Here is a 22,051-nt window from a genome sequence, read left to right as displayed (position 1 = left end):
TGACTGTCCACACTATTTTTAGCAAGTGTCCAAATCGGATATGACTCTGTTCAGACTGGGCCACATTATTGACTGATCTGACAGGTTGCCATAGTAACGGCGTCAGAGCGACAAGAACAACAACAACAAACATGAGGGAGGCAGGTCACCTCAGTATATTGGCCCTATCACTGTCCAGTAGAGGTGCAGAACATCTCAGACGCACCAGGGAAGAAACCGGGAGGATGGACGCCCCCGTCGGGCCGCATGAGCCGGGCGCGGCTGCCGGTGGACATCTCGTCTCCGCGCTGCCGGCGCTACGCCGCGTAGAGTGACGTCACGGACAGTCAAAACCGATCTGAGTGTTTGGAGCGGTTCAGACTGAGACCCATCTGTCCAAATGCGATCTGAAACTACCTCCCGAAGGTGGTTTCGATCCAGTCGCAAAAATCAGATTTCATGTGATTTGTGACTGTTCAGACTTCAAAAGAGTCATCCAGTTCCAATCTGGATGGGCTAAAAATCGGATTTTGGCTGGCAGTCTGAACGAGGCCTTACAGCTGCAGCACAAGAGAATACTGCAGGGGATCTTTACAAGCTGTATCTCGCTGTAAAGCTGACTAATCAGGTTTTACAACAATATAAAATACAACACCCGTTGGTATTATTAAAGAGGAAAAATAATTGACTGCAATAATGTTTCTTTTTCGGAGTTGTTTAGTTCCAGTTAAATTGTTTTAAATGAATGCACCGGCTGGTAGTATCCATAAAAACAGGGACCCAGTCAAAGCCTTTGTTTACAATCTTTTGCAACAGGATGGAGACTGAAACATGCAGCTGCAGGAAGTACCAATCTTTTGTGATTTGTGTGATCCATGTTAATAAAGTATCCCATCTCCTGCAAAACTGCATATATACATATTTGTAACCCTTGAGTGACATTGTGTTTACATCTTGAAATGGAAACGAGTCCTCACTCTGTCTGCAGCTGGATTTGTTTCCTGTAAAAGTGGTTTTATACACAGAGTGTGACAGATGAGTATGTGTTGCTTTTTGCTTACAGCTGAATAAATGTGGAGTCACAACTGTAAGAATGTTGTATGTACGTATGTAACTTCACTTGTACACTTGATACAACAACTTGTATCTTCAAAAAAACTGTCTCCAGATGAAGAATTATATTAATGTCTGAGTAATCTAAACATTTACATCAGGGGTCAGCAAGCCTGTGCCACATCAACAGTAAGGGTTAACAATATGTTTTTTTATTATGACACTAGCTCAAACTATAAATCTCCAACAGATCTGTGGTTTTATTTAGGCCAGTGGTTCCCAACCTGAGGGTCCCAGCCCCAACTAGGTTCACCCAAGGGGGTCAAGAGGGCTTCTTGATTTTAAGGATGTAAAGCTTGACTGAAAGAGCAGCAGGGAATGAGTCCATCTGGCAGCTTTGAAGGTACTAAAGGTTTTGAAAAGATCATATCAGATGTAACACCACGCTGTGGTTACAGATTAAATCCACAGTTCCCGTTTCAGTGCACTGCTATAAATTACATTCACTCATTTACAAAATGTTGAATGTGATTCAGCATGCAGAGAGAGTTCTGCAACATTTTCAAAAAACTCTCTTGCCGCCGTTTTTGCTAGTGTGTCATTAGTTAACCGCTGTGCCTCAGGTTGCTGACCCCTGATTGGCTTTCTCTCGGTAGTTGCTGTCTCTTCTCTTTTGTTTTATTTCTGTCCGTTTTGGCTTCTACTGATGAAAGCAGTGGAGGACCTGAGTCTCTTAGGAAGGGACATGTGAGGACAACAGGACATTTAGAGGGTAAAGACTCATACCCGGAAGTCCTCGACAGTTGGCGTGTACAGTCTGCAGTCCAACCACCTCTAAAAGAAGAAGAGAACAGCTACATCAGGGCTCAGCAACCTTTTGATGCCATTTTTACAATTTCTTGGTTATCAGTGTGTCACATCAACCTTAAGTTTCTCACTAAGTTTAATTATGACACTACATCAAAGTATAAATCTCCAACAGATCTGTTGTTTTATTTAGGCTACTGGTTCCCAACCTGAGGGTCCTGGCCCCCACTAGGGTCGCCAAAGCTTCACAGTGGGTCAAAGAGCTTCTTGATTTGTGAAGCTGCATTTTAACCAAGGAATTACCGGTTCATGAGTCCATCTGGTACTTTTGAAGGTACTAAAGGTTATAAAAACATCATATCAGAGTTGAAATCATTAACCAGCAGTCTGCTTTTATCAGGAATAAACTTTTTTTCCCGCTGTGGTTACAAATGAAATGCACAGTTCCCATTTCAGCTTTAAATTGACCCCTGATATATTTCCTCCTGGTAGTTTCTGTCTCTTCTCTTTTGTTTAATTTCTGTCTGAACTCACACAATGTTTTGACTTCTACTGATGTTTTATTGGTGATGAAAGCAGTGGAGGACCTGAGTCTCTTAGGAAGTGACTTGTGAGGACAATAGGACATTTAGAGAGTAAAGACTCGTACCCGGAAGTCCTCGGCAGTTGGCGTGTACAGTGTGCAGTTCAACTCCCTCTAAAAGAAGAAGAGATCAGACTAAATCAGGGTTCAGCAACCTTTTTGATATTAAGTGCATTTTTTTTTACATTTTCTTGATAATCATTGTGTCACATCAACAGTAAGTTTAACTAGGACATTTCTAAAGAAATTTTGAGTGTGCTTGACTCTGGCCCATGACTCTCACCCATACATTATTGACACTGCTGAGTAGTTTACAATATATTATCTCTACTGTTGCTTAGGTATGTTACAGATCAAGCTTTCAACATGTGTGTTCATATGAGAGAACAAATAGGCTTTTAAAAATATACCATTGACAGTTTGCTTAGAAATATTGTGAAAGGGCGTAAGAAATAAACTGCATTTCCTCCAGAAAGTGTGGTGTGCATCCCCTCTGCTGAAATGCCCACATGTATTATTGACAGTCAACCAAAGCATAGCAATCAACTGCAGCTGTTCCTGTGCCATTTGACGCCACTGAGAGAGAGAGAAAAACAGCTGAAAGTTACAGAAAGCATTTTTGGCCAAACCGTAGCTTGTATCTTTAAACTTCACTTTGAGCATCCTGAGTTCTTCCTGAACGTCTACATACATGTGAAGTAAAATAAAGAAATTGTTTTTTCAGAGGAATCAGAAGGAACTGGTACCTCTGCTTTCCTCCAGAAATTTTCCTGCCTTTTTAACATGGCGGTTTATGAGGCTGTGGGTGCGTATTGGTGGTGCATCTGTGCATCCTACACCCAAACTATAACTCTGACAGCTTAACCAGACCATTGTCTTTTTTGTTTGTCTTCTTCAGAGTAAGAAGACAAATTTTCCTACGTTTTTATGAATACATTATTTCTGTAGAGTGGCATCTGCGGCCTCGTGCGCAGCTTCCAAATTTGATTTTTTTGACAAATTTTTCTCTCCCGCTCCACTCTAGCTATGATGTCATCCACTCTAGCCTCTCCATAAGGTAACTTTGGGGGGCATTTTTTGGAGTGTTTTTGCCGAAAATTTGAAAACCATTTGACGAAACCCTTAGAAAAGTCTAAGGAAACTTGTCATGGCCGAGCCGGTTGATTTGATACCTCGTTAATGCATGTGTGACCAAAACTCTGGGAGGAGTAGTCGACTGAAAAAAACACGGAAGAAATGGAAGAAGAAGAAGCCCGGTGGATAGAATATATGATATGTATATTCCCTTACAAGCCCACTCAATAATAAGTTGACCAAGAACAAATACAGGAGAATATTGCTGGGGATTTTGGAGAACACACAAATTCAGGACCCATCCACACAAGTGCTGTCAATCAGGAACCAATCAGGTCTAACAACTGTAGCACCAACAGGAGATACTTTAGGGCAGTGGTCGCCAACCCGTCGATCGCGATCGATTGGTCGATCTTTGAAACATTTACTGTAGATCCCGAAAATAATAGAGAAATGATTACACAAATACATTATGGCTGATTAATGTTCAGTTTTGCAAGCGCCTCTCTTTTCTCTCTATCTTATCTGATCCAGTCCTTGTATTTTTGGAGCGTAACAGGCGGCATTAAATTGACCAATAATATCAAAGAAGGATACTGGCACATTAACTGTCGCAAAATAACAATATACGGCAATGTTGTCAGCTAGCATGGCGGAGGCTCCGAGAAAGAAATTGAAAACGTATCATTTCCATGAGGAATGGGAAGAGGAATTTATTTTCACCATGGTGAAAGACAAGTGTGTTTGTATGCTGTGCCACCAAACTCTAGCGCTGTCTAAAAGAAGAAATCTGGAGCGGCACCACAACACCAACCACGACAAATTCAAAGACAGTTTCCCCGAAGAGCGCAATCCGCGCTAGGAAAGTTGCTGAGCTGAAAGCGGGGTTGAAGGCCCAGCAGTCGCTTTTCACAAAACCTGCTACTCAAAATAAGGCCGCAACTGAAGCTTCATTCCGAATTAGTCACCTTTTGGCTAAACACAAGAAGCCTTTTACAGATGGTGATTTATTCAAGGAGGCAATGGCCATCACTGCAGAGACGGTTTTCAACGGCTTCAAAAACAAAGACGACATCAAAACTGCGCTCCGCAGTGTCCAGCTTGGGCCCAATACAGTGGCGAGGAGGGTCGAGGATTTGTCAGGGGACGTGGATCGACAAGTGCTAAAAGACTTGTCACACTGTGAATATTTTTCACTACAGTTTGATGAATCCCTGGATGTAATGGACACAGCTCAGCTTGTTGTATTTGTTAGGATGGCGTTCCCGGACTCTACAACAAAAGAGGATCTCCTTACTCTTTTGCACTTAAAGGAGAGAACGAGAGGTGAGGATATTTACAACGCGTTTAAAAAATATGTTCGTGATCATGACATCCCGAATCACAAACTGGTGGCAATTACAACTGATGGAGCCCCAGCGATGCGTGGTGTGCGCGCTGGATTTATTGCTCTGTGCCGTAATGACCAGGATTTTCCTGACTTCGTGAATTACCACTGTGTCATTCACCAGCAGGCCTTGGCGGGGAAGGCCGTGAACTTTTCTCAAGTGATGACTCTGGTGGTTAAACTGATCAACTCGATTAGAGCAAAAGCGCTTCAGCACCGCTTATTCAAGGTGTTATTGGATGAGCTCGATGCTGCGTACGGAGACCTACTCCTCCACGCTGATGTCCGGTGGTTGAGTCGCGGCAAAGTGCTGCAGCGATTTGTCGATTTGCTGCCCGAGATAAAGACTTTTCTGGAGACAAGGAACGAGGAGCATGAGGAGCTGTCAGATGATCAGTGGCTGCTGGACCTGGGGTTTCTGACAGACCTGACGGCAAAACTGAACGCACTGAACAACGAGCTCCAGGGGAAAGACCGACACCTGCCCCACATGATAAGCGCAGTGAATGCGTTCAAGGCCAAGCTCGGTGTTTGGAACACACAGCTGAGAAAAACGGGAGGCTGACACACTTTCCCAACCTGGAGAAAATGTCACAGGCCATCGGTGACAAGGACGCTTTTCACCCTGAGCAGTACTGTGTTCACCTGGACAAAGTGGCAGCAGAGTTCAGTCGGCGTTTTGCTGAATTAGACGTCATGGAAGATGTTGCTGCATTCGTCTTAAACCCATTCCTGACCATCGATGTGGAACAGGTATCAGGCAGATTTCAGCAGGTATTTGCTCTGCCTAGTGGGGTTGACATGGAGATGGTTGATTTGCAAAATGACATTGAGCTGAAAGCAAGAGCACGGGACAGTAACTTTTGGGGAATTGTCAGCAGGGAGAAGTTTCCCCTCCTCACCTCATGTGCACTAAGAGTGAGTGCCTACTTTGGGTCCACTTACCTCTGTGAAATGGCATTTTCACAGATGAAAATAATTAAATCAAAGTACAGGAGCCGCCTTACTGACAAACACCTCACAGACTGTCTCAGACTAGCTGTCAGTAGCTATGAGCCAAACTACAAAGCACTCACAGACAGTATTCAGTCACAGCCATCTCACTAACCTGGTTGAGTAACATGCCAGTTTTGACATCTGATGGAAATGTGAAAAGTGACGATACATAAGATGGTACATAACTGCACTGAGCTTATTTACACTGACTGAGAATTTTGTTAAAACACAATTACAGTTCTGCTTTAATAATAATAATACATTTTATTGATATATAGTTTCTAAAATGCCGATGTTATGTAACTTGCATGAAGCTTGAGTGGATAAGCATAACACTGCATGTGATCTGCTCACTGTTAGTGTGTTTTGCGTGTGTGTGTGTGTGCCTTCTTACCTCATACAAAAGGAAATAGGCCACACCTTTATTTTTTGTGTTGGACATAAAGCTACTTGGCCTAATTGCATTGAGAATTTTGTTAGCATTACAGTTCTATTTTCTTAAATGCTGATATTAATGTGACTTGAATGAAGCTTCAGTGGATAAGCATAACACTTGAAATGATCTGCTTGTCTATCATAAACAAAGTACTGTCCTCATAAGTGGAAAATTCCACAAATTCCACGTACCTTTTCTTTTTGTGTTAAAATGAAATTGAATAACTTAAAATTGAAGTTGATGTGTTAGAATTGAAGCTATGGCCAGTTTGATATGCTAGTTACAGTGTTTTCTTTGTTGCATTAATTTGAACGTTGGACCAAAGCATTTCATGTAATTGAAATACAATTAGCCTGAATAAAAGGCGTCAAGTTGGAAGTACAATCTGGGCTGTCTTTTTCTTTCAACACTTCAATGGGTAGATCTTGCCTCTCACCAAGGTGGAGGTCAGGGATCTTGGGCTTAAAAAGGTTGGAGACCACTGCTTTAGGGGGTTTTGGCACATTTGTTTTGGGCACTCCTCACAAGTTTAGCTGTGTTGCTTATTCCATAAATGCACGATCCTTACAAGTTGTACCTTGTTGTAACAGTGACTAATCAGGCTATCCAACCATATATAAGACAACACCAATTAGTATTATTAAAGAGGAGAAATAATTGAATAATTGAAATAATATTTCCAAACATTTTGAGCAGTTTAGTTTCAGTGCCTAAACCTAAACAAGTAGTTTGTCTCATTGTTAATGACATGTTTGAAATAGTCAAATTTCATGATGTCATATGATAATTATACTTTACATATCTCAGCAACTATTGGATGGATTCCCATTATATATTGAACAGACAGTGATGTTCCCCTGAGGATTATCTGACCTCTGACGGATTGTGATAAAATGTTCTTCATGTTCTCCTCAGGATGAACTGTAAAAACTTTGGTGGTCCTTGCACTTATAATCTAGTGCCAAAACCAATACTCATACAGTTATCATGCTAACAAGCCACAGTTCAGCCTGCCAGAGATGAAGACAAAAGTCTGATCCAACTAATAAAACGCATCATTTCAGCTGAAGGCTCGGAGCCTGAAGACACACCCTGCTCGTGCCTGATGCCCTGTGGACTCATCGTTATGAAACAGTTGTTATCTAACAAGCTGTTCCAGCAGCGAGCACGTGTTCCTGCAGAGTGACAGAGGGATGCAGCAAGGCGTAGCAGCATGAGAAACCAAAACATCCTCTGCATCCAGTAAACATTATTTTTATTTTTTTTGTAAAAACCTGGCACACTGTATTTAAACATGTGTACATGCACATAGTGAACATAATCATCCAGCCTTTTCATGTGCTTCAGTGTTTATTTATTAACATTATTTGTATAGTCTACACAACTTTTATTTGTACACTTTATTTTAAAATATATATATAAAAAATATATATATATGTATATATATGATTAGGAATCTGCATCTGGGAAATGAAAGAACTGGTGCTTTTGGAGCATATTAGAGACGAAGTGACTGAATATCTGGGCTGCTTCGTCATTGTTATTTTTCAGCTGGAGGAGGTCATGTGTCTGGCTGTCTGTCTGCAGAAAATTTCTCTCACTACTGGGTCATGATCTGGAGATTCACAAAGCTCAGAATTACATCTTCTGCCGGAGCTGTGTCTGGATGACTGCTGTACAGCACTAACACATCAGTGCAAAGCAAAGATAAATTGATTTATCTGTGATTTAATGTGAATAAACTGATCTAAAGGATGCTGAAATAACTACAACACAATGCTGATGTGGAAAAAGTCTAAATTCATGCTTTGTCAGATATGTCTGCAAGAACATATGAACACTGCTGTTAAAACAACTGTTTTCTGAATGGATTCTGGTTTATCAGAGCGATGACGCTGTGCAGGATGTGCTGAACTCTACTGAGTGACTTTTTCTAGATTCAATCAGTGTCTTATTATTCCACTTATGAATCTAAATTGCTGGAATTTTATATAAAAAGATATCAAAGGATATCTTGTTCCCACAAGATAATATTGTCAAGATATTAATGAGTATTTTAGTATTTGGTCATATCTTGTGTATTCAACATTTCTGAAATATCTGAATCCACTCTTTCCACATCTGCATGAATGTTGAAATCAGTTATGAAATATTATATTATACTACTTCAGTAAAACTCCACCCATAATCACGTGCTGGATCATAACTGTGGGATCATTCCTGCATCTTTTTGAAGATAAGCAATTAACTTCTGATCTGAGAAGCTCGACAAGTTTCAACTCGACAAGTTACAAGTTTCTGTATCCAACAAACATCTCTTGTGCATTCCAAATTTATCATAACACACTGACTACACTCATAAACATGTATAAACAACTCCCTGATGCAGTCATAAAATATTTAAATGTGTCTTATAAGTTATAGTTATAAGTTATGTAATTATACCTTTGAACTAATAACTTATAACTATGTTTGGAAGACAAACGGCCGAGCTTCATTTCTTATTTTTATTTATTGAATCTGTATTTAATGATCTGTTTTCTGAGGGAGATCTGACAGACGGACGGACGGACGGACGGACGGACAGACAGACAGGAGAAACAGTTTTGAAAGATACTGAAACTCAGATAAAACAGTTGCATTTCTCAGATTTGGTGACTTCTAGCAGCGTTTTAGCATTTTTTACTGGATTATTTAGAAGCAGGAGGAGTCCTTTGTCGCTCACCTAATTGCAGTGATTTCTTTAAAAGCATTATCTCGAGATTACAAGATAATTAACTCCTTATGTTACGTCCACCAGCTCTTAAAGGGGTAAAAGGAGATAACATAAACCAGATGTAGTGGTTTTAACAGAGGTGTTTTAATAAGAAATAAAATAGCAGTAAGATATACAAACAAAAGGACCCTTCAGGCTTAAGGTTTGACAAAATGAAATAACAACAAAAAAACAGGGTCAGTTCTAACTGTTACACAGTACAAAATAACAACTACCACTAATCCCAGTACTGTTACACAGTACAAAAGTACAACTACAATGAAACACAGTATTCAATACTACGAAATGCCGAGCACAGACAAGGGTTTGGGCGACGGTTCACAACAGATCCAGCCGCCCCTGACTGAAGCTCCATCCAGCCTTTTGAAAGATGTGGCTCACTAATTGCCGAATCTGATTGGCTCCCGTGGTCGCCGGAACGCTCCAATCACCCTTCTCCAGCAGCCTGAGGGGAGGGAGCAAACACACAGACGCACGCATGCGCACAGACACACGCACAACTACAGACTATACGGCTGGGGCCGTAACACCCCTCCCCTTAAATCAACAACCCGTGGTTGTTGACATTTTACAAGTTTATACACACAAAACAACAAAACAAGTCAAAGCCTGGACAAGGCATCTGCAATGATGTTTTCTTTACCCTTTTTGTGACGGATTACCAGGTTGAAGTCCTGCACGATCAACGCCCACCGCATCAGCCTTTGGTTGTGATTGTACATGCGCGCAAGGAATCTGAGCGGATCATGATCTGTGAAAACAACAACTGGCAGGGGACTGGACCCAACATAAACTTCAAAATGTTGGAGTGCCAACAACAGAGCAAGAGCCTCCTTCTCGATGGTGGAGTAATTTACCTGGTGTTTGTTGAACTTCCTGGAGTAGTAACACACCGGGTGGTCAACCCCACAGACATCCTCCTGCAGCAGAACTGCCCCGGCTCCGACTGCACTTGCATCAACCTCCAGTTTAAATGGGCGAGCAAGGTCAGGAGCAGCGAGCACGGGGGCGTGGCTTAACAGAGCCTTGATGCTTTCAAAAGCATGCTGACACGCCTGGGTCCACACAAAATCAACTTTGGGGCTAAGCAGGTTAGTTAAGGGCTGAACAACAATGGAAAAGTTTCTACAAAAACTCCTATAATAACCCGCCAAGCCAAGGAAACTCCTCAGAGATCTCCGGGTGGAGGGGGAAGGAAACGCTGCGATGGCAGCTATCTTAGCCTCTATGGGACGAACCTGGCCCTGGCCTACCTGTCGGCCAAGATAGGTCACGGTAGCTTTGCCAAACTCACATTTTGCTAAGTTCAGAGTGAGTGATGCGTCGGCCAGCCTGCGAAAAACCTTTGTAAGGACCTGCATGTGTTCCTCCCAGGTTACGGTGTACACAATGAGGTCATCTAGATAGGCGTTGCAATTATCAATCCCAGCCAACACAATATTCACTAACCTTTGGAAGGTTGCTGGTGCATTACACATGCCAAACGCCATTACATTATACTCCAAAAATTGATCTGGAGTCACAAACGCAGATACTTCAGAAGCACGCTTTGTCAAAGGCACCTGCCAATAACCCTTCAACAGATCTAGTTTTGACACAAATTTAGCAGTCCCCAAATTGTCAACACAGTCTTCCATCCGAGGAAGAGGATACGAATCTGGAACAGTGACAGCATTCACTTTCCTAAAGTCGGTGATGAACCGTGGTGATCCATCGGATTTTGCCTCTAGAAGGCACGGAGAACTCCAAGCACTCATACTAGGCTTAGCCAAGCCGTTCTCTAAAAGATACTTTGTCTCTTTCTTCATTAGCTCCCGCTTTACTGGATTTACGCGGTAGGGATGCTGTTTAATGGGCCGAGCATTTTCTACATCTATATCATGCTTTAGCACGTTGGTTTTTGTGGGCACATCATTAAACAAACACCGGAAACCATTTATAAGACCGCGGACATCATGCTGCTGGTCAGGCGTCAGATGACTCAACACTGAGGGGAGTTTCGCTAACATTTCTGAATTTGGCAAGCGAGCGCTATGAAGTGCCGAATGGCGCATAACTAAGTCCTCTGGAGGACTCTGAGAATCTGCCACAATTAGAGCGCACGGACCGTGTATTACGGCAGGCTCAGTTTTTGTCACGTCTCTCGTGTGATACTTTTTAAGCATATTAATATGACACACGCGAGTCTTACGCCTCCTCTCGGGGGTGCGAACAACATAATCAGTATCACTCAAACACTCACAAACTTCGTAAGGGCCGGCGAATTTGGCGGAGAGAGCGGAACCGGGCACCGGCAACAGGACCAAAACTTTTTCACCTACCTGGAAACGCCGGAGAACAGCGGAACGGTCATAGTAGCGCTTCATGACTTTTTGCGAAGAGGACAGAGTCTCTTTTGCCAATTTATTTGCCCGATGCAATCTCTCTCGGAATTTACATACATAATCCAGCACACCTTCCTCTGCGGAAGACTCACATGCCAGAAACTGCTCCTGGAGAGATTTTAACGGACCGCGAGGAGTGTGGCCAAAAACAAGCTCCGCGGGGCTGAATCCTAAGGATTCCTGGACAGCCTCACGGGCAGCGAACAAAACGAATGGGAGACCTTCATCCCAGTTTTTCTCTGTTTCTAAACAATACTTACGCAGCATGGCTTTCAATGTTTGGTGCCACCGCTCCAGCGCGCCCTGTGACTCAGGATGATACGCGCTGGATACTACGTGCTGGATGTTTAATGTCTGGAGGACCTGATTGAAAAGTTTTGACTGGAAGTTTGTGCCTTGGTCAGTTTGTATTGTGCGCGGAAGACCGAATGTGGAAAAGAACTTTGTCAATGCCTTTACAATGGAACTGGATGTTATTTTACGCAGCGGCACAGCTTCAGGGAATCGGGTGGAAGCGCACATCAGGGTGAGTAAAAATTGATTTCCACCCTTGGTTCTTGGTAAAGGACCAACACAGTCTATGATAACACGATCAAAAGGCTCACCTACAGCAGGTATGGGATGCAACGGCGCAGCAGGGATAACCTGATTGGGCTTACCTGTAATCTGACACACATGACAAGAGCGACAGTAGTTAACAACATCAGACTTTAAACCAGGCCAAAAGAAATGTTTGAGAACACGCCGGTAGGTTTTTGTTATTCCTAAATGTCCGGACCACGGACTCTCATGTGCCAAAGACAGCACATGCGAACGATACACCGTAGGGATAACCACCTGGTGTACAACACTCCAATCACAGTCAACCTTACTACGAGGACACCATTTACGCAGTAAAACACCATCATCGATCGTGTAGGCTACTTGCTCACCTCTTGCTCTGTCAGCACTCACCACATTAGCGAAGCAGGTCTTCAACGTTGGGTCCATCCCCTGCGCCGCGCACAGGCGCTCTCTGGAGACGGGCAGAGACGCACTGTCCGATGGTGACGTAGTGCTGGTCGAGCGCGCCTGGGCAGCGGCAGTGTTGTCTTTCACTTTACCCGGTGTTTTTGGTTTGCTCTCAGTCTCAGATTGTTCTGTAAACTCTGACATGAGAAAACTGTCAGACAGCGCCACAGTGTTTTCTTTCATTGACTGAGACCGGGTGATAGCACATGACGGGAACAGATCAGAATCATTACTTGTGCCTACATTACCTGACTCATGGTGCTGCGGCACTTCCAGCACCTCTAAAGTGGGAGTCACTTTGCCCCCAGCGATGTCGTTTCCCAGTAAAAATGCAACACCTTTAATTGGGAGGGCAGGGCAAACAGCTACGGGAAACACACCAGTTACTAGTTCAGTTGCGACATGCACGTAATGCATAGGACGCGGAACATAACCCAACTCAATGCCATGCAACACCGCACCATAACCGCAGGCTGATTTGTCGGAAAAAGGCAACACACTGGCGAGAATGACCGATTGCGAGCAGGCGGTGTCTCGCAGGATGCGCACCGGGCGCTGATCTGCAGGCTCACCTGGTAGCGACACATTCCCTTTCAAAATAAAGGGCTCAAAACAAGCATCCGGCTTGTCATCAATAAACTCGGGTTCTAAAGCATTTACTTTAGAATTTATCAAGCCGACACCTTTTTGCTGCGGCACATTTTTACCCATTTGCTCTTTTCTTTTTAGAGTAAAGCAGTCAGCGATAACATGTCCAGCTTTATGACAATAAAAACACTCGCGCTCCACTTTATTTTGGCTCAGAGGCTTGGACACATTACCGGTACTAACCGGGGAGCCGCGAGGTTTCTCAGAAAGAAAGGCAGATTTGTGTGTGAGAACATATTCATCTGCCAAGACAGCAGCAGCAGAGAGCGAATTTGCTTTTTGCTCATTCAAATGCACAACAATACGATCTGACATACAATTTTTGAACTCTTCTAGCAACAGCAGTTCTCTCAGAGATTCAAAATCATTTACTTTGCTCGACACAAGCCACTTATCAAACAAGGTTCCCTTGTCCCTGGCAAACTCACTAAATGTCTGGCTCGGCGCTTTTTTCCTGTTCCTAAATTTCTGCCGGTAGGCTTCGGGAACCAACTCGTATGCGCGGAGAATGGCGGCTTTAACACTGTCATATTTCAAGCTTTCCTCCAAAGGAAGCGCAGAAATAGCTTCTTGGGCTTTACCGTGTATTTTACATTGCACTAACAAAGGCCAGGCCTCTTGTGGCCACTTAAGTGCGGAGGCAATGCGCTCAAACGCGCTGAAATAACAATCAACCTCCGACTCTCTGAATGTAGGAACTAAACTTATATACTTACTAATGTCAAAGGCAGTGTGATTTAAACTGGTGGTAGGAGGATACATACCGGTTGGCGAAGTGAGCGTATGAGTCTCCCTCTGAGACTCCAGCTCGAGCTGGCGTATGCGGACAGCAGTTTCAGCCTCAATCTCCAGCTTTCTGATTTCAAGTTGATACTTGAGCTGGGCATCCCTGCTCTCAGCTTTTTCTCGAGCGTCTAGCTTTAACCGGGCAAGCCTGACTTTAAGCCGGGCTTCGCTCACGGAGCCAGAGCTTGCTGAGGAGGACGAGGAGGAGCCTGAGCGAGAGCGTGTGTCTGGCCCTTTCGGCCGCGCACCACTCCCTTTCTCAGCTCCAGTGAGAGGCTCACTATCCACCTTGATACTACCAGCCCCTTCGCTCAGGGTGTCACCCGCAGGCACCGCGGATGCTTCAATCAACCCCTGTTCCACCAATTTACAAGTAACTAAGGCTTTGAGCTCCTTCTTGAGAGCTTGCCGGGAGTAGGCAATTTGTAAATGATCAGCAATTTGAATGAGATCATCTTTTCTACAGCTTTCAACTTGTGAAAGCGAAGGCTCAGCCAGAAATGAGTCAATGTCAAATTTCTCCATTCTCCGCACATTTTACACATCCAAACAAATCATACTACAATTTTTTTCTCTTTTTATAATACCTCCTCGGGAACTTTTAAAGTTATCCCGGACGAGCCCCCAATTATGTTACGTCCACCAGCTCTTAAAGGGGTAAAAGGAGATAACATAAACCAGATGTAGTGGTTTTAACAGAGGTGTTTTAATAAGAAATAAAATAGCAGTAAGATATACAAACAAAAGGACCCTTCAGGCTTAAGGTTTGACAAAATGAAATAACAACAAAAAAACAGGGTCAGTTCTAACTGTTACACAGTACAAAATAACAACTACCACTAATCCCAGTACTGTTACACAGTACAAAAGTACAACTACAATGAAACACAGTATTCAATACTACGAAATGCCGAGCACAGACAAGGGTTTGGGCGACGGTTCACAACAGATCCAGCCGCTCCTGACTGAAGCTCCATCCAGCCTTTTGAAAGATGTGGCTCACTAATTGCCGAATCTGATTGGCTCCCGTGGTCGCCGGAACGCTCCAATCACCCTTCTCCAGCAGCCTGAGGGGAGGGAGCAAACACACAGACGCACGCATGCGCACAGACACACGCACAACTACAGACTATACGGCTGGGGCCGTAACACCTTATCTGCAGAACATTATCATTATCATGAGAAAATGAGAAGCTGTTTTCTTTGATAACTTTACAACAAATCAGCTGACAGTGAAATGACACAGTGTCTCCATCTGGTTTATAATGGCATATATGATGAATAAATATATGGGAATAAGATGAAACAGATTATTTACAGGAAGTAAAACATATGTCAGCTGTGAGCCTTATGGGAAAAAAATAGCACAAAATTGTGAAGAAAATGTCTTAAAAATTCTGATACATGAAAAATCTTGAGTGATTTTCATCATGTATGTAGTCAGAAGTGTCGATATGTATTTAAATATATCATATATCATATATCATCGTCAGGAATTATATAACAATATTCAGAAATGTAGCCGAGCTATTTCAAGTACTAATACATGACTTTTATTTTGAAATACATCTCAACTGATTTATATTTACAGGTTCTGTTCTTATTCCTTACTGTCAGCATTATTTATTAACATTCCAGCCTCTTCTTTAATTATCACTAATGATGCACAATAGATTCTTTTAAATGCATTTCACTTTACTTTCCTCCAACAATGACACATTGTGATAAAGCAGAAACATCCAGCTGTGTTTCAGTTGTTGCAGCTATTTGTTCAACACATTTGCTGAGTTTATCTTATTTTAATATTGAGAATATTAAGAAGTAATAAAAATAGTCATAAATCCCTCCAGAGTCCCACATTCAGACTCCAAGACCTTCAGAGCAGCAGAGAAAAATCCATGCTGTGATTTGGTTTCAGAAACTTTTGACATTTAGTAAATTTGTGTATTTTGTGCGATTGTATGGCAGCACGTGTGTGTTGTATCCTGCTGAGAACCCCCCTTATTGTGAATCTAGTGTCTCAGCCATCCATTCTCCGAATGCTCTAGTGATTGTTATACACTGAGCTCAAGTTTCACTCACTAACATCATCACACATGAAGAAAACTGGGCTCATCGAATCCACAAGAATCTCAGCTTTCCAGTCAGACCCCATTTGAAATTAAAATCTGACACCAGTTAACACTGGTCTGATCTGTTATGATCCTGACTATGTGTAAACTAGTAAAGAGCATCAGAGACTTTTGCACCATTATAAGTCACTTTTATAGTATTTTATAAGCGCAGTCATGAAGCATTATAAATGCAATATAATGATTGTGGTCATAAAACCATCTCACTCTGCAGCTGCATCTTGAATTTAAAGTCTTTTATATGATGTTTCAGGTAAAATATGTTTTCTGAAAGACGGTGGGACTATACATATGTTTTTTTTAAAGGTTGTTATCGTCAGAGTTTGAAATTACCAATAGTCCTTGAACAGATCAGTTTCTGTAGAAACAGTGACCCAACCGAAGCTTAAAATGTTGATATTGTGTCAGAATCTCTTTATTCTACACGTGTCATTTAAAATTAAGCGTTTTCACTAACCAGATCCTGTTAAAAACATTAAATTCTACTCCTCATAGACACTGTGAAGACATGATTGATTCTGCTGAGACCAACGAGCATGTGACAAATATTCACTGAAAATCTGTTTACACAGAGCAGAGAGGAGAGGACAGGAGAGGAGAGGCTGTTTACACAGAGCAGAGAGGAGAGGACAGGAGAAGCTGTTTACACAGAGCTGAGAGGAGAGGACAGGAGAAGCTGTTTACACAGAGCAGAGGGGAGAGGACAGGAGAGGCTGTTTACACAGAGCAGAGAGGAGAGGTCAGGAGAGGCTGGAAACATATGCAATACTTCAATATGTAGAATATGTGGAGAAACTGGTTTTACTACATTCAGGACACTTGTGGGCACTTGGAAAAGTAATTTGTCAGAGAAATTGAACTTGCGCTTTTTCTTTTTTTTCTGATTTCTGTCATTCTGACTGTTATTCTGCACAAAGACATGTTTGTTGTTCCCACTTCTATCCATGATTGTGCTGATTCCATAGAGTTGCAGAACATTTTTATATAGATTTTATATATTGGAGTGAAATACAAGGACACAGAGAGGAGAATGTAAAAAGAGCAACAAAAACATCCTGAAAGGATTTGTTGGGGTTCAGAGGGTTAAATATTAAGGAGAATCAGACTCTTACCAGTTGCGGTTCTTTTTCGATGAGGGACTTGACTCTCTTGATGATGTCTTTGCTGCAGGGTCTGCTGACTGGTTGCGACACCACGGCGAGCAGACAGACGAAACACAGATACGCACTCGCCACAGCTATCCTCCCTCTCAGCAAAATCATCATCACATCATCCTCTGCTGTCTCACACATCTACGGTAGACGTGCCCTCGAGCAAGGCACCAGCGTCTACAAAACAGACACCAGTAAAGATTTAAAGTTCTGATATTAAAACTAATTTTCGAACACTTGAAAAAGGCCCCACAAAGGGTCTTAAAACTCTCCACAAAGTTTAATCCACATCCGGACTTACACTCTGTCACTAATTCCTGCAGTCAGAGTGCCAGGGCAGGACCAGAACGCAACTAATTGAAATAATTTTTAAAAAAGAGGAAAAAAGAATCTAGAGGTTAGACCTAGATTAGAAGAACAGCTGCAACCTGAAAAACATCCAAAATTCCATCAAAGAAGCGTCAGATTATCCTCGTGTTCCAACAAGTTAATGCGTCACTTCAGGACAAATATGCTCCAAAGCAGATCAGTGCAGTAGCTCCCAAAAACTGTGGAAAAAAGGAGAAAGCGAGGAAAGTTTCCTTCATGTGCAGGAGCTGCTGAGGTTCCACATTGTAAAAGCTGCTCTCAGTTCCCTCAGAGAGCTTTCTCCTCTCCGTTTCCCGTCTCTTATCTCTTGCACTTCTGTTTTCACTCCTCACTCCTCCCATCATGCCTTACTCCCTCCTCCTTCAGCTTCATTGAGCTTCTCCCTCCTCTTCCCGCTTCTTTTTCACATAAATCATCCAAACATTCCTGTGATTTTTCCTCAGTAAGTGGAGGCAGGGTTGCACGGTGAGTCACACAATCGGCTCAATAAACGTTTAGAAGCCTCAACCTGATTATTATAGTTTACCATCCAAACGTGTTCAGGTTTTAACAGGAACAGTTTCCTGTTTCAGTGGCACAATAATTCTGATAAAAAGCTGCAAATAACAGGCATTTTGGGCAAAGATGTAGAGAGAATTCCCATCCATCCATTATCCCGTACCGATTATCTGAATTAGGGTCACAGAGGGCTGGAGCCTAGAGGCAGGGTCTACAAACAAGCATTCACGCACACTTATTCACTCCTATGGGCAATTAAGAGTCACTTATTAAACAAAAGCTGCATGTTTTTGGACTGTGGGAGGAAGCCGAAGGACCAGGGGAGAACATGCAAACTCCACACAGAAGAGCTGCAGGCCTGCTCTCTTGAAATGAACCCTGGTGCGGACCAACAACCAGTCTGAGATCACCTGTGAGAGGGGGTAAATACAAAACCAACTAAAAGTATCAATTTCACTCTGATTTGGACGAACCAAACCAAAAAGTGTGTCAGGCTGGTTGCAGATGAGTTTATAATGAGTTTCATACTGTGAGAAAAAAAAGGACATTTCTGGAAAATGAGTGAGCTGCTGAATATTTTGCAGATGGGGTCACATGGAAAACATAGAACGGCTATTAATACCGCTTTGAAAGGAGCCAGCTGGTGTTCCGGGCACGTCAATCTGGCAGGAGGCTCTGGGACCCAGAGACACTCAGGAGAGACTCAGAGCCGCCAGAGCTTTCTGGCCAATTCTGATCGTGGAATATAGTATAGTTCCAGCAAGATCACAGAGTCACCGAGTGCATTTCTGGATTCACATACTTTTTAAGCAAAACTTTCACCAGATAAAATGTCTGGCTGCAACAGACAGAGTTTATGCTGCTTGTTAATATGAGATATGATGTTTTTCTGGAGAAACAATCTCTGGTCTGATTAAAAGGAAACCCCAAATTTCATGTGAAACAGGGGAGGAGGACTCATCGTGTATCAACGTATCTGCCAAGTCTCAAAACTATCAGCAAATTCAGTTTGAACACAGTTACGCCTTTTGGCATCCCAAATGAAACAGCTTGTCACAGAGTGACTTGAAGGCCAGAATGCACATTTAAGGCTTCATGTTAAAGGTCATCATCTAGTTTCTGAAATGTAGCTCAAAAAAAGTTTTTTTGCTCCTCGTCTGTAGTATATCATATTCAAATAACAATCTGGGTCAGACCTAATGAGAGTGGAGAGGGAGTTTGTGGTTTCACTGGACGGATGTTGACAAAATGTGTCAGGAATTACTGCTTGGACCCAAATACAGATAAATATAAGGAGGCAGCAGGATGATTATAGTGATTCATTAAAGACCTGGATAAGGTCACTCAGAGTTCAGATTTCCACCCAAAGCTGAGAATCTCCCAAAAAAGTGTCGTGTCTGGATTAATAACATTAGCCAGTGAACTTCATCACCTTCTGCAAGAACTGTGTCTGGATGACTGCTGGTACAGAACTAATACCTCAGTATGAAGCCAGGAAAAAGTGATTTATCTGTGATTTAATGTCAATAAACAAATCTAAAAGTTGCAGAAATAACTACAACATGATGCTGATGTGGAAAAAGTCTGAACTCATGCTTCGTCAGGTCTGTCTGCAAGAACACAAGAACACTACTTTTAAAATCACTATTTTCTGAATGGAGTTTGGTTAAATCTGAGCTGTGCCAGAGAACTGTGAGATCCTCCTTTTATAGATAACTTTACATTTGTGGTTGCATAATCAGAAGGCTTATATTTTAATTTCAATAAACAGTGCCACAAGAGTCCAACTGAAAAAGTGAAGGATTCACTTAATTATTAACTTTGAAGGTGTAACATTAAAGAAAGCTTCAGGATATGAGTGTTTATCCCCTCAATCAGTCCGTGGGACTTCAGCGGGGCTGAGACCGCAATACAGGCAGTTTAACTCCCGATAGCAAGATAACAACTCTGTGTACGGGGTTACAGACTTTCAGGGCATCTGCCTACGATCGAACCAAACCTGAGAAGTAAAGATTAGAGAAGCTCTTACCTTCACAGTTCAGGACCGCCGCAGAATCAACTGTAGGTCAGTGGATGAAAAAACAGGTAAAAGTTCAGGTCAAAGTCTTTATAGCAACTCTAAACCAAAACTGAAACTGAATAACACACACAAGAAAGATTAAACACCTGTATCGCTCAACCTCACTGATACGGTTACAGTTCACACAAGTTCAGTCAAACAGTCTCATGTCACACACAACTTTTCATGTACATGTAGGCTACACATTACTCGCCGTTATCTGAACAGGAAAGGTTTGATTTATGTGCTGCTTATGACTCACACTGGTTCAGGATTTTGTGAGTAAATGTGCCTGCAGGTAACCTGGGAGGCAGGATGTGGAGTCCTGGGTGCAGCTGATCAAGATAAAACAGATGACAGGCAGAAGACGTGCAGGTAGCTACTCCAAAACAAAATGCATTTTAAAGAATATAATCAAGTGGAGCTCAGTGAGCTGCAGAACAGATCAATATCATCTGGACACCACGAGTAACCTTCATGACAGTCGAGTAAATAAAAACCATGAGTCACTTTGTTTTGATTTTGCACCTCATACCTTTATTTTCCGTACATCTCACTGACTCTGAGGGTTACTGGATCAACATTTAGTTAATATTTCCCTTTTCACCAGTTCCCCAAAAACAAAGTTTGTTGCAGTGTCCTGCTGAAACCACACACCTCTCTTTAGGTTAGGTTTGTATATTTGACCTCCACGTCTGTGACATTTTACAGCCTGACTTCAAATAATCCAGATTGGACTTTATTGGGGACTGCTCATTGTTCATCTGCATATAGAAACATGAGTCCAAACAGTCAGATAATACATACTGGAGTCTAGTGACTTGACATGCTTCTGTGATTAAGGAATAGTTAGGTTTAGAAACAAAACCCACTTGGTTAGCGTGAGAGAAAGATCACTTTTGAGCAGTCGGACTGATGGAAGAAGGGCAGGAAGTGTTTTCTTTCACCAAGAAACATGATTTTTTTTTAACGTTTGGGGACGTTAGATCTGGTCTAAATGATTTTTAGCACTCTAAACTTCATGCTGGGTTCACACAGGCAGCTGAGACACTGCACACTTTTTCATAAGACACATTTTGCACTGTAACTGTCTCACTGCAGAAGCAACGCTTACAGGTTGGTTTAGCTGGCTGACGTTTGCTTTAAGCAGTGGTGGAAGAAGTAATCAGATTACTTTACTGCAGTAAAAGTACTAATACCACAATGCAGATTTACTCCACTACTAAGTCCTGCATTCAAAACTTACATTTGCTACAATTACAAAAGTATCAGCATCAAAATATTAAGTAAAAGTACTCTTTGTGCAGAATGAACCCACTCAGATTGTTCTATATATTCAAAATGTATTATAAGTTATTTGTATTGATGTATTGATGTAAGCAGGGCTTATTAGAACTACTTAATATACTGTTTTGTGGTCCAATAAAAGTCCAATAATTTTTAATGTAACATGTTTTTACGTTAAATCTCGACCTGAAAAGTAACTAAAGCTGTCACATAAATGTAGTGGAGTAAAAAGTATAAAGTTACATGAAATGTAAATGCTCAAGTAAAGTACAAGTACTTGAGTAGATGTATCTAGTTACATTCCGCCACTGGTTTTAAGAAGCTAAAAAGTTGCTCTAACTATAAAACAGCGTGAGCGGTGGTGTAACCTCCTGACTGAAGCTCGTAGCTCTTTTCCAGCTTTTTGAAATGGAAACGCCCACTAAGCTGTGAAATATTCTGCTGTAGACGCCACATGAGTTTGGATCAAACTCACATGTTTACACAAACAAACTAACCCAATGAGATGACAGTAAAGTTAAATTGCTGTTTTTATAAGGGGAGTCTGGTGGCTTTGAAGAGATCACAGATAACAGCTTCAGTCCCATCATAACAGGCTGTCTGACAGCAAGGTGAAAAGGTGAAAAAAATGTAAA

The 22,051-nt window shown here is 42.1% G+C and overlaps 1 protein-coding gene across 9 annotated transcripts in view; it reads right to left on the bottom strand.

Annotated features, from left to right (window-relative positions):
• il15l (interleukin 15, like) overlaps positions 1–20,441 on the bottom strand; it is a 28,839-nt gene extending 8,398 nt beyond the window's left edge. For 2 of the 9 annotated variants that reach the window (XM_059331895.1, XM_059331897.1), the window contains exons 1-4: positions 17,505–17,835; positions 17,165–17,380; positions 2,489–2,536; positions 1,819–1,866 (exon numbers count right to left, since the gene is read on the bottom strand). In XM_059331895.1, coding sequence (XP_059187878.1) covers positions 1,819–1,866; positions 2,489–2,536; positions 17,165–17,344 — 276 coding nt within the window. In that variant the 5' untranslated portion in view covers positions 17,345–17,380; positions 17,505–17,835. Of the gene's footprint in view, positions 1–1,818; positions 1,867–2,488; positions 2,537–17,164; positions 17,381–17,504; positions 17,836–20,099; positions 20,130–20,236 lie in introns of those variants that run through there. The other 7 variants (XM_059331898.1, XM_059331901.1, XM_059331900.1 and 4 more) reach the window with 4 other exon arrangements.
• Between the last annotated feature and the right edge of the window lie 1,610 nt (positions 20,442–22,051).

This window comes from Centropristis striata, chromosome 4 (genome assembly GCF_030273125.1).
Source record: "Centropristis striata isolate RG_2023a ecotype Rhode Island chromosome 4, C.striata_1.0, whole genome shotgun sequence".
Classification (NCBI taxonomy): domain Eukaryota; kingdom Metazoa; phylum Chordata; class Actinopteri; order Perciformes; family Serranidae; genus Centropristis; species Centropristis striata.
This window is presented reverse-complemented; position numbering and strand designations above follow the sequence as displayed.